The sequence below is a fragment of the Pteropus alecto genome, unplaced genomic scaffold (assembly GCF_000325575.1).
Source record: "Pteropus alecto unplaced genomic scaffold, ASM32557v1 scaffold106, whole genome shotgun sequence".
Taxonomy (NCBI): domain Eukaryota; kingdom Metazoa; phylum Chordata; class Mammalia; order Chiroptera; family Pteropodidae; genus Pteropus; species Pteropus alecto.
Genome location: NW_006442103.1, coordinates 13,073,290 through 13,084,928, shown reverse-complemented (window position 1 = coordinate 13,084,928; position 11,639 = coordinate 13,073,290). Strand labels below are relative to the sequence as shown.

The following is an 11,639-nucleotide window of genomic DNA, read 5'->3' as shown; positions in this document are numbered from 1 at the left end:
GTCTCCCCTGGGGACCACATGGGGCTCTACACCGATTTCCTCCTCAGTTTCTGGAGAGAGAAATTCCTCATCTGTAGACCTCAGATGCACTGAGACACCCAAGGGGGCAGTCAGTATCTTCTGGGACTTAGAGAAAGGGACCGTCCCATCCCATTCTTTTCTGCAGAAGTCTGGGAACAACTGCTTCTTGATCTGCAAGGGACCGTGGGAGGGCTGCTTCTCAAGCTTTCCAGAATGGTTCTCATTCTTAGCCCTCTTTGAGGCACTGTCAGCTTGAGGTTCATCAGCATTTTCAAGGGATTCGAACACGACACCCTGGGTTCTTGGCTTCTTCAGCCTCCTTTCTAACAGCAGCCAGAGAACGTTTGGTTTTCTAGAGGAAGAACTCATATGTTGCTGCACAGAGTCTGGAACTGGGAGCACCGAGAGCGTGGGGCTCAGGCTGGCCTGGAAGTGGTCCCTATAGGGCTGTCGCCTGACAATAGGCACCACCCGGCAAGGCTTCAGTGCTGTGACGAAGGCACAAAGCTCAGAGTAGGAGGAATGGTCAGAGTAGGGGACGACGTGGATATCGGGGTGGGAGCTGTGGATTTTCCGGCTTGTGGGAAGGATGGCGATGGTAGGGTGGGTCTGGTTCCAACGCAGCATGGCGGAATGGCAGATCTCCACACGGTCCACGGCGTGGATGCGGCCAGCCTGCTCCTCCACCGTGAACACATCCGCCAGGCCCAACAGCTGCACCAGCTCCAGGCGCCGAGGACTCAATACCACCCAGGTCCGAAACTCCAGGGCCAGCTGCTCCAACAGTGACTCTTTTCCCAGGCTGTACAGTCCTGAATAACGTTAAAAGGGGTTGAGGAAGAAAAGGAAGAGAATGAAGCTCCTGGGAAAACCTAATAAATACCCAAATATCTAACAAAAATACACAAAATTATCGGGGCAATCAGGGAGAACATCAAGGAAGGATGGTATTTGAACTGAGATATATGGAGAATGGGGTAGGGGGAGGTTAACACAGAATCCACTCATTGGTTCAGTTCAATAAAGGAAAGTTCCTACCAAGTGCTAACCACTGTGAAAACAAAAAGTCTCCGTCCCGGAGGAGTGTAATTTACACGGGAACCCAGAAATCACGTGGTTAAGGGCAAGGTGAGAGATGGCACATGGTATTATGTATCCACCATTTGGTGGAATTAGGGAAAGTTTCCTGAAAATGAGAGCTGAGTTAGGTCCTGAAGGATGGGTCCCAGTTAACCTGGCAAGAGAAGCAGATGGTGGAGAACATTTCAAGAGGGGTCGGTTTGGTGTTCCTAAAGTAAAAGGAGCTGGTAAGATATGACACCACAGAGGTAAATCAGGGCTACGTGATAGAGGGCCTTGTACGTCCTGCTACGGAGCTTGGTCTTAATCCTGCAAGTGAAGGGGAGCCACTGAAGAGTCTGAAGCAGGAAAACGACTCATCCTAATCATAGGAATAATACAATCAGGGCAGGCGGGGCTTTAGAGGAAAAGAAAAATGTGGCAGCAATGATATTCAACGGCCCGGAAGAGAAGATACTGAAAGCAGAAGTACCGGTTAGAAGACCAAGCAGAACTGATAGAAAAAAATGGAGGCCTGAATTTTGGTAATGGTTATGGTAACAGATATGGGAGATACTGTTTAATAGTTGTTCTCAGACCTTTTCTGGAGGTATATTTCAAGTCCATATCAGATTGTGAACTCCTTTGAAGAATTTATATTTCTTTTATAACCACCTTATTCCTTAACATAATTCAAAACCTCACTCTTTTAGTTATAAATGTAGCTGATTTTCTTTTTTCTATCCCTACCCCTCCGACCCCACAATACATGCACACTTTTTTTTAGGTCCTTTATTTCTAGGTCCTTCACTGCTAGACTGTAATATTTTAATCATCTTTCTATTCCTCCTGCCTCAGAATACTTGGCACATAGTAGGGGCTTATTATATATTTGCAAAATTAAGCCTACTACAGTACCCTCCTGGCCAACTGTGCTTTTCTGAGAAAACTGCACTGAAAACTCTGAGAATAGTTAGCACTGATTGTTCTTCATGAGCACTTGAGCAGTCTCGAGAGTAGGGGACATTTCTCAACTTGGTGGCCAGTCTGGAAGGAATACCATTGTTTTCAGTGACTTTGTTTGATCCTGCTTTGAAACTCCTTTCAGAATCGGGGCCTAGCCTTTTAAAACATTCATCACGATGGCAAATCTTTTCCCTTTTGTGGATTATAAGTTTGGAAATAAGAAAGTCATTTAGAACTAAATCTTACATTATTAAAAACAAAAATTGATTTTCATAAATTATCTTAAAAGGCAATTCTAAAAGAAGAGTCCCCCAAATGTTTTGTACTATTGTGGAAATACTAGAACAAGCACACAGTTGGTTTTTCAATATATCTAATTTTAAGCACAACACTAACTTGAATATCTACATGCTGATAAATTTCACTCACTCATATAACAAATATTTCTGGAATGCCTCATCAGCCATTAACCAAGGCATTTGGGATCTATCCATAAGTAAAACAAAGAGCCCTTCCATTGTGGAACTTTTGGTCTAGCAGGGGAAGACAGATAATGAAAACTAAATGCAATAAATACATAAATTATGGAATCCTTTGTAAGGCGATGAGTGCAATACTGTCCCCCTCCTACTCAGAATAGAGCTCTTGGTCCTAAGAGCCATCAATGGTTGCATTTAGGACCACTTCAAAAAGTCTTACAAGCCCCTCTTGCCTTTCCAGCCTCCTCACCCACTGCCTGTCACACTGGCTGCTGCCTTTCTCTGTTCCACAAACACACATGTTCCCACCTCCACCCATGCTCTCAAGGGTTTTACGTGTATGTCTGTGTCAGGGGAAGTGGGGTAAGACAGTAACAATAAGCAATAGCGTGTTAAAACAGAGTATGTTGGAAGGCGACGAGTGCTATGAAAAGATGAAAAAGTTGAATTGATACAGGGGATCAAGAGTAGCGACTGGGAAGAGGGATGGTGGACACATGGCAACTTCAGATGGTGAGGGTAGGTTTCACGGAGAAGGGGAAATCTGCGCAACGATGTGAAAGATGTGAGACACCCCCAAGGAATCTAGATGCACAAGCTATGGGTGAAAGAAAAAGGAAAGGAAACCACCCACCAATCTTTACGTTATGTTGCGGGTGCTTTCGGATGAGCTCGACAATCTGGCGGGCAGCTTCTTCTTGGGAAGGAAGAACCAGCTCTGGGTTATAATTGGTGTTGTCTAGGTATAAGGTATGAATCTGTTTCCCCCCTCTCAGGGCTGGCTCCTTTAGCATGGACGGTGTATACCGAAAGTCACCTGAAAGAATATACCGGGGGGCAGAGAGTCAGAGACAGTATAGAAGACAAGCCTCTCCCACCTCTAACAGCAGATGGGCATTTGCTTACTAGCCTGTGGAAAACCATCATGGAGTCTGGCGCTGAACTAATAAGTGTAGTATAGCTTCCCTGTGGAAATGTCTCTATCCTACTCCTGTTTTTTCGTTATTCTTTACAAGGTTTGGACCCTTAAAGCATGGGAAATCGGTTAAAAAAGGACCACTGTGCTTATGTGGGATTAAGCTAGGAGGTCTCCAGACTTTCTGAGTTAAGGCTGCTCAAGAAAAGCAGTGTCTCAGTAGAGAAGCGGGGAGGGACTCCTCCGGAGGCCCACCTGTGTAGAGGATGGTTCCAAAGTATCCTTCAAAGAGAAACATGACAGAGCCCGGGCAGTGATTGGCGTCCATCAGGGTTACAGTCATGGTCTCTTGCCCAGTTTCATCTAGAGGCAGAACATGGCTCTCACCAACCTCCAGGGCTCGGATCCACTTCTTAGACACCTGAGGAGATAGTTGGTCATCCCAGTGAACACAAGTTCCGCTCCCCGGATCAGGAACTATCCCTCTCCCAAATAAGGGCAAGCTGACCAAATAGGGCAGAAGCTGTAATGTGGATTCCCAAACAATGCCCGCTTCTTCCTCCCATTCTCCATCCCGCCCTCTGTACGATTTTAAATTAAGAGTCCAGAAAACAGTCTACTCAGCGATTCTCAAACTTTCCTTATAATAATCCTTTGGGGGCATCTGTTGAAAATATATATATTCCAACCAGATTTTCAGGACCGGCACCAGCTATATCCACTGAATTGGATTGGGCAGGGGAGTAGTGCTGGAGAGTCTATGTATCTACCTAGCACGGTAGGTGGATTCTTATGATGAGGCAAGTTGGGGAAACACGGGCTTAGCGTATGTGAAAAGGTAGGTAGTTTCCTTGGTTGGACTAAAGGATCTCCCCAGCGTATAGCTGTAACATCCCACCCAGTCCGCCATTTGGAAGCCACGCTCCTATTCTGAGCTATAGATGCATTTCTGGGTGCGAACAACTCCTGCATTTGTAACAGTCAGCCGGTCCTCCTGGAACCTACTCCGTGACTCCAAGGCTGTGCAAGATCAGATGTCCCCACCCAGAGGCTGGACCAGCGCTCGGAGGCCGACTCCAGACCACCGTACCTGTAGCTGACGATGCAAGAGGAAAGCTGTGATTGGGGAGCAGTAGAGGGGCCGGGCCCAGGTGCTAGACAGCCCCACGGTGTGGTCTGAGTGCATGTGGGTCAGGAAGAAGAGCCGTGCGGAAGCCGCCCGGCGCAGGCTCCAAAAGTCCACAGCGATGGGCGTGTGGGGGATCTGGACCCCGTTCATGGTGGCGAGGTTGGAATCACCAATGGGATCTTCATGGGAACAGAGCTCCTGCGAGAGCCTGCTATCACCACCCTGAAAAAAGTCACGCTGGGGCAAGAACAGGTCCAGAGACCCTGAAGGAAAGCCAGCCTAGAAGAGGAATAAGTTACGAGTGTGCAGAAAAGAAAAGGAAATGACGGTGCCCCGGACAGTCCGGGGGTGGAATCGCACATCGCGTAAGTCGCTCAGCGAAGCACCGTTCCCCACCGCGCGCGGGAGACGGCCCTCGGCTCAAAGCGCGCGCTGCCGGGCGGAGACAGGCCCAGGTAGCCGATTTCCGATGGCCCGCCGCGGCTGCGCCCAGAGGTGAGAGGTTGGGGGAAGGGCACCTTAAGGTCGGGGCCCAGACTCAGCTCGGCGCTCGCCGGCAGAGGGTGAGTGGCAGCTGCTCTGCGTGGTCTCTCTCGAGGAGGCGGGACTTCCGCGCAGAGCGTGACGGGGCCTATCCGTGACGGCGACCGCGTGGAGGCGCCAGAAAGGCTGGGACTGAGAGGGAGGGGTCGGCGGACTGTCGGCTGCGGGGCTGGAAATCGCGCGCGGAGGGCCCAAAGGTAGCGGGAGAGACGTGTGGGCGGGGCGAACCGGCCCGCGGGTCCCGGGAAGGAACCAGGCGCCTAGGGCGGGGCTCGCCGGGGAGCGCGGGGAGCCAGCTTGAGCGTGCGAGGCCCCGGGGAAGCCAAGGCGGGGGCGAAATCTCGCCTTTAGCCCTATAGCCTCTTGGCTGACTGACATTTCCTTTACCTAGGTTTCACATCGGGGCCGGAGGGAGCCCACGAGTTACCTGGGGGACTGTGGGAACTGCCCCGGGACCGCTCGAGAAGATGCCGTACCTCGGCTCGGAGGACGTGGTCAAGGAGCTGAAGAAGGCTCTGTGTAACCCTCACGTTCAGGCCGATAGGCTGCGCTACCGGAATGTCATCCAGCGAGTGATTAGGTATCACCCGACGCCCTAACGCCCCCCGCAGTCCCCACCGGGGCGCTCTGCCCTGCGAAAGAGTAAATAAACTTTCATACATGGCAGTGCTAGGATCCAGTGTTCCTGCTTCTCTGGAGTGCCATCTCAGTCTCCCTTGTGAGACTTATGTTTTGCTTCGTTTATTCAGCTGGGTAGTTTCATCCATATTTTTAACTTATACTGTCGACTCCCAGACCTATAATATATCTAGTACAGCTCTCCTTTTTTTATCTTCAGACCCACATATCCTACGGCCTACTTGGCATTTCCACGTGGCTATTTCTCCAAAGACATGCAAAATAGCACCTACACCCTTACCCCTCCCAAACCTGCTCTTCCACTTATATTTATGTTGATGACTGTCACCACCTAGCTGAGGAAGCGTGGGAGTCAATCTTGATGACATCTTATCTTCACTTCTCAAGTGAGATGGTATGAATTCATACTTCTAGATATCCAAACTTTTTTTTCTTTTTCTTTTTTTCTTTTGGCGCTGCTGTTCTGGCTTCATTACCAGAGCAATTACAGTAGCCTACTAGTACATCACCTTGCTCCCTCATTTCTGTCAGAATGATTTTTCCAACACATGAATTTGGATATATGCCTTGCCTACAGCCGTGGATCACAAACTTTAGTGTGCACAAAAGTCCCTTGGGGTGCTTTTTAAAAAAATGATTTTTTTATCCAATCCAGTAATTCTGATTTCAGTAGGGTGGGATGGAACTCAGGAATCTGCATTTAAAACAAATATCCCATCTGATTCCTGTAGGAGACTATAGTTTCAGAAACAGTGATCTACAGGATAAAGTCCAAACTTCTTGTCATAGCACCTAAGGAGCACTGGACTTCAACTCCCTGCAGACTCTCAAAAACAATGTCCTATTCTTGATCATGTATGCATGCCTCATAGCATGTATTGTTATCTACCACACCTGCCTGGTGAGTTTCTGTTCATTCAGCTAAACTATTACTTCCTCTGTGGAAACATTTTATGACTTCCTGGCAGTAGTAGACTTCTGGATCCCCACTGCCTCTGGCTGTTATTTCTTCTATAATGCTTATCTGTCATACTGTAATTAGTGGTGTTCTCTGGCTCCTTAATAGACTTTGAGTTCCTTGAGATGTGAGACCATGCCTTCTTCAAAATTATGTCCCCAGAGCATACCTCTGGAATATTGAGCATATCTCTGGAATATAAAAGTTGAATTTCAGAGAAATGTACTAGGAATTCTTGTGTTTGTTGAATAAATAGAACGTTTATTGCAGTGTGACATAATAGACAAGGTTGACCTGGCTGCTTCCCTCTCAGAGATCACAATCTCGTTGGATAACCAGGACATGTATAAATCAAAACGCTCTCCATCGTAGGTTGGGAATTATGTATTTTACTTCTTCCTGCTATGTGTGTTGTTTCAGGCACATGACTCGGGGCTTGGACATGTCTGGTGTTTTCATGGAAATGGTAAAGGCCAGTGCCACTGTGGATATTGTTCAGAAGAAGTTGGTTTATCTGTACATGTGCACATATGCCCCCCTGAAACCAGATCTGGCTCTCCTGGCTATCAATACACTGTGCAAGGACTGTTCAGACCCCAACCCAATGGTGCGAGGGCTGGCACTGCGGAGCATGTGTAGCCTCAGGTGAGTACCCTTTCCCTGCCTCTTTCTCAGCGGGTGATGAATTCAGGGGTCATGGGCAGGTTTTTAGTGATAGCAATTTATTTGAGCTCTTTCATGCTGAGGACAGTACTGTCGTAACCTCACTCAAATTTTCAGCCATTGCTTTGGCTTAAAACCTATACCATATGGTTTCATTAAAGGGAGTTTTCCATTCTCGCTCTAGGTGAAATAGTTCTTGATTTTGACTAAAGATTTCTAAACAGCTATGTATATATTTTTTTCTTGCTGCCCGTGCAGCATTATTCCAAATGAAAAGTCAAATAATGACTTTTAAAGTTTGGCAGCGGCTTTTTTTAATTCTTCACGACCTGATAGATGCACGTTCAAATATCTACTAATACCCTCTGTTAAGTGAATAGAGACTGAATTGTGTCAAACCTAGTATTTCAGAATCTGGCTGACTCTAGGATATGTTGCTTAGGATGCCTGGTGTGCAGGAATACATCCAGCAGCCTATTCTCAATGGTCTGCGGGATAAGGCGTCTTACGTCAGGAGGGTGGCAGTCCTTGGTTGTGCCAAGATGCATAATCTTCATGGAGACTCTGAAGTGGGTAAGTTTCATTGTATTCATCCTTGATGAATATTTATTGGTCTCTCCATTATATGATGACTTTGCAAAATATTGTGTAGCTTTGGTAGAAAATAATAGTGGCCCTATTTCTGTGCATGTTTCTTTAAGTAGGTTGCATGGCTTGGTGTTTTCTGAGATTAGAGAAGTCCTTTCTTTGGGCCCAGGTGAGATCCTTTGCCTTAGCTACTTGGAAAAGGCTTTGACTTCGTTATTGCCTTTGTGATTTTTGTAGCAGAGAAGTTCAGTTTTGTCTGCTTGGAGCTATTACTCTGGCTCTATCCCTGTGATTGAAGCTTTTCTTCTTTATCTGAGGTCTTTGTTCTCTTTTATAGATGGTGCCCTGGTAAATGAATTATACAGTTTGCTGCGTGACCAGGATCCAATTGTGGTGGTAAACTGCCTGAGGTCTCTAGAGGAAATTCTGAAACAGGAAGGAGGTGTTGTCATCAATAAGCCCATCGCTCACCACCTCTTAAATCGGTTTGGATGCCTCACCTCGGTGCTCTTTTCATTGCAATAAGACCTGCATCCTAGTGGGATGTTGTCGACATGTTGAATTAAGGAGAGGTCTTGAACAACTTAGAATAGTAGAGAAAGTTAACCATAACTATTAACTTCCTCATATTTTATTGAGAGAATTTTTTTTATTTGCTTTAGTTTCTTTTGGTGAGGTAGAGAGATGGAGGAAACAGCCTGTGGGGATAGATTCTGTCCTCTACAGTCATTATGCCCCCCAGACCAAGCCATTCGTACTGTCTTAAAATGTCGAGACTCTGGATCTGGAGTGTAGTGAGCATGTCTTTGGCCTTAGATGAGCAAGCATCTGTCTTCTAAACGTGTCTTGGAATTAAAGCCTACTTCGTGTAAACTGGAAATAGAATGTAAAAAGACGAATTTGATTATAGCACAGCCTATTTTCAAGAAGTCTCCCTTGTTATGATGAACAGATGATGGCTGGTGACATGAGAGTAGTGTGAAGATGGTCCTAATTTTGTTGCTAAAATAGCACTTTTGTTTCCTTTTTTTGGATAGAATGTCAAAGCTGGATCAATGGGGCCAGGCCGAAGTATTGAACTTCCTGCTGCGCTACCAACCCCGCAGTGAGGAGGAGCTGTTTGACATTCTCAACCTGTTGGACAGCTTTCTCAAGAGCAGTAGCCCAGGTGTGGTGATGGGAGCCACGAAACTCTTTCTGATCTTGGCAAACAAATTTCCCCATGTACAAACCGATGTGCTCGTGCGAGTCAAGGGACCCTTGCTGGCTGCCTGTTCTTCAGAGAGTCGTGAGCTCTGTTTTGCTGCCCTTTGCCATGTGCGCCAGATCTTGCATAGTTTGCCAGGTCACTTTAGCAGCCACTACAAAAAGTTTTTTTGCTCTTACTCGGAGCCCCACTACATTAAGCTACAGAAGGTGGAGGTGCTGTGTGAGCTGGTGAACGATGAGAACGTGCAGCAGGTGCTGGAGGAGCTTCGAGGGTACTGCACCGATGTGTCTGGCGACTTTGCACAGGCTGCCATCTTTGCCATAGGTAGGTGGCTGCTGCTTTCCCTTTGAGAACCTAGACCACCCACCTAGAAAGCTGAACCACAGAGAGCTTCAGAGATAAAGTGTCAGGCACCAAAGAATTGAGTGCAAAGGAAGAGGGGAGGAATTTTTTTTTTGTCAACACTGATGTTGTCGTATCTTCCAGTAACTCGTACTATACAGTGTGAAGTTTATGTTACCTTTTGGTGTCTACTATCCACAATGCTTTCCTATTCATCGTTTTACCACTGTTATGTGAAGCAGTCAGGAAAAGTAGACAAGTGTTTTTAGCTTATGTTAAAGATCAAAAACTTAGTCACAAAAAGGTTATTAAGTGGCCAAAATGTTATGTAGTTACTGAACTGGGGCTGGAACCCAGCTTAACTGACTCAAGGTCCACTGTCAATTCACCAATCATCTATTGAGCTATGAGCTATGTATTGTACTGAGTACAGAACAACACAGACTAAATCCTAAATCTTATAGACTTTTTCGTATTGCTATGGAATTTAAAGGCTAGAATGATTCACAAAATGAAAAGAACTGGGGAGCTAAGTTTTAGAGGGCTTCAAGTGGAGAACGAGAAGGAACCCTCTGATGGAGAATAAAGTATGGTTATTTTTAGGGGGCAGGGAAGAGAGAACAAAGAGGAGAGTGGAGGCTGCTGTCAGGTGTCCCCAGCAAGAGTATCTGTCTGCAGGTGCACTGCAGCCAACGCTGCCTCATACCTGGCTGCCACATACACACTGTTGTTACTTGAAGTTTTCAATCCTCCTTGAACTTGGGATTTTTTAGTGGTCTGTGAAAAAAGAAAACGGATCCATTTTACCGAGATTTCCTTTAGAGCAAACTGAGATGCTTATTTCATCAAGCACTGGGTGATTTGTTAAGATATCTCTGGTCTTCTTTGTCTTTGTCTGCTGGGCAGTTATTTTCGAATGAGATGCTAGTATCTGACTTAACACTTTTCTCTGCTTTCCCTTCCTCTGTAGGTGGCATTGCCAGGACCTACACGGATCAGTGTGTGCAGATTCTAACAGAGTTGCTAGGGCTTCGACAAGAGCACATTACCACAGGTAATGGCTGCCTTTCTAGGATTTCATTTTGTCCCTTGCCTGGCCTAGAGTAGTTGCTCAAAAAATATTTGTCGTTGAATAACATAGAGGTTTGAACTTCTCTTTGTGTTGTCATCTGTTGCCATCAGAGAAACACAGGATCTATAGCTCTAATAGGGTAGAGTCTTCAGGTTGCTGTCAGTCCGCAGGCTGTCCTGTAGATAACGAAGGGTCCTAGATCACCTTGCTTGTCATTTCCCCACCTTTACTCCTCTTTTTGCTTATGGCAGCATACTGTAAACAGTGGCTTCCAGTGGCTGGGACGAGGGTGAGGTAAGCAAGGTGCCTAAAATGCAAAGATATGAAGAAAAATTGCTCTTCGTTTCATGCAGGTGCTAACCCTGCATGTCCTCTTAAATTTTACACCCTCAGCACCTTGCTTGTCTCACCGTAGCCCCAGCCCTGGTAGCTCCGTTTATAATGTCTTCAAGAATATCATTCAACAACATTACCCAACATCTGCCTACCGCTTTACATCGTATGGAGTGCTTTCACATATATGAGTTCATTTATCCTCATGGTGATCTAATGAGAGCAACATTCATTCAAGAAAGTATTGCCCACGTCATACATTCCTCAGATAACCATTGACCACCCGTCCGGCACCCATTCTACAGACATTCACTAGCAATTTAGTCTGAGCATGTGACTTTTCCTAAGATTCCTTTCTGCGTGGAGGCTCTAATCCTGTGCTCTTGTACCCTGAGCTGTGTCGTAGTGGTGGTGCAAGCTTTCCGAGACCTGGTTTGGTTGTGTCCTCAGTGTACGGAAGCTGTGTGTCAGGCCCTGCCCGGCTGTGAGGAGAACATTCAAGACAGCGAGGTAGACTGTCATTCTCCTTTACTTCTAGGCAGAGGGGGATTGCTTGGGACCCTGCTGTCTGAAACGGAATCTGTTCTTTGTACCCAATGTCTGAAGTGGAAATTCTTAGACTTGATTGCCACTTCAGGTTCTCTTTTACGTTTAGAAGGGATGTAAATTATAAAAACTTTAAAGGTTATCTATAGTTTTTATTACAAATACTGATACCATT

General features: G+C 46.3%; 2 protein-coding genes across 2 annotated transcripts in view; one reads left to right on the top strand and one right to left on the bottom strand.

Moving 5' to 3' along the window:
• The window catches only part of DCLRE1B (DNA cross-link repair 1B), a 5,913-nt gene extending 1,009 nt beyond the window's left edge, over positions 1–4,904 (bottom strand). Inside the window, 4 exon segments of the mRNA XM_025052210.1 lie at positions 3–833; positions 3,160–3,342; positions 3,697–3,862; positions 4,532–4,904. Of these exon segments, the coding sequence (XP_024907978.1) occupies positions 3–833; positions 3,160–3,342; positions 3,697–3,862; positions 4,532–4,720 (1,369 nt within the window). The 5' untranslated portion in view covers positions 4,721–4,904.
• AP4B1 (adaptor related protein complex 4 subunit beta 1) overlaps positions 4,862–11,639 on the top strand; it is a 9,077-nt gene continuing 2,299 nt past the window's right edge. Inside the window, 8 exon segments of the mRNA XM_015595461.2 lie at positions 4,862–5,065; positions 5,505–5,693; positions 7,131–7,355; positions 7,816–7,946; positions 8,299–8,446; positions 8,999–9,495; positions 10,484–10,567; positions 11,325–11,428. Of these exon segments, the coding sequence (XP_015450947.1) occupies positions 4,893–5,065; positions 5,505–5,693; positions 7,131–7,355; positions 7,816–7,946; positions 8,299–8,446; positions 8,999–9,495; positions 10,484–10,567; positions 11,325–11,428 (1,551 nt within the window). The 5' untranslated portion in view covers positions 4,862–4,892.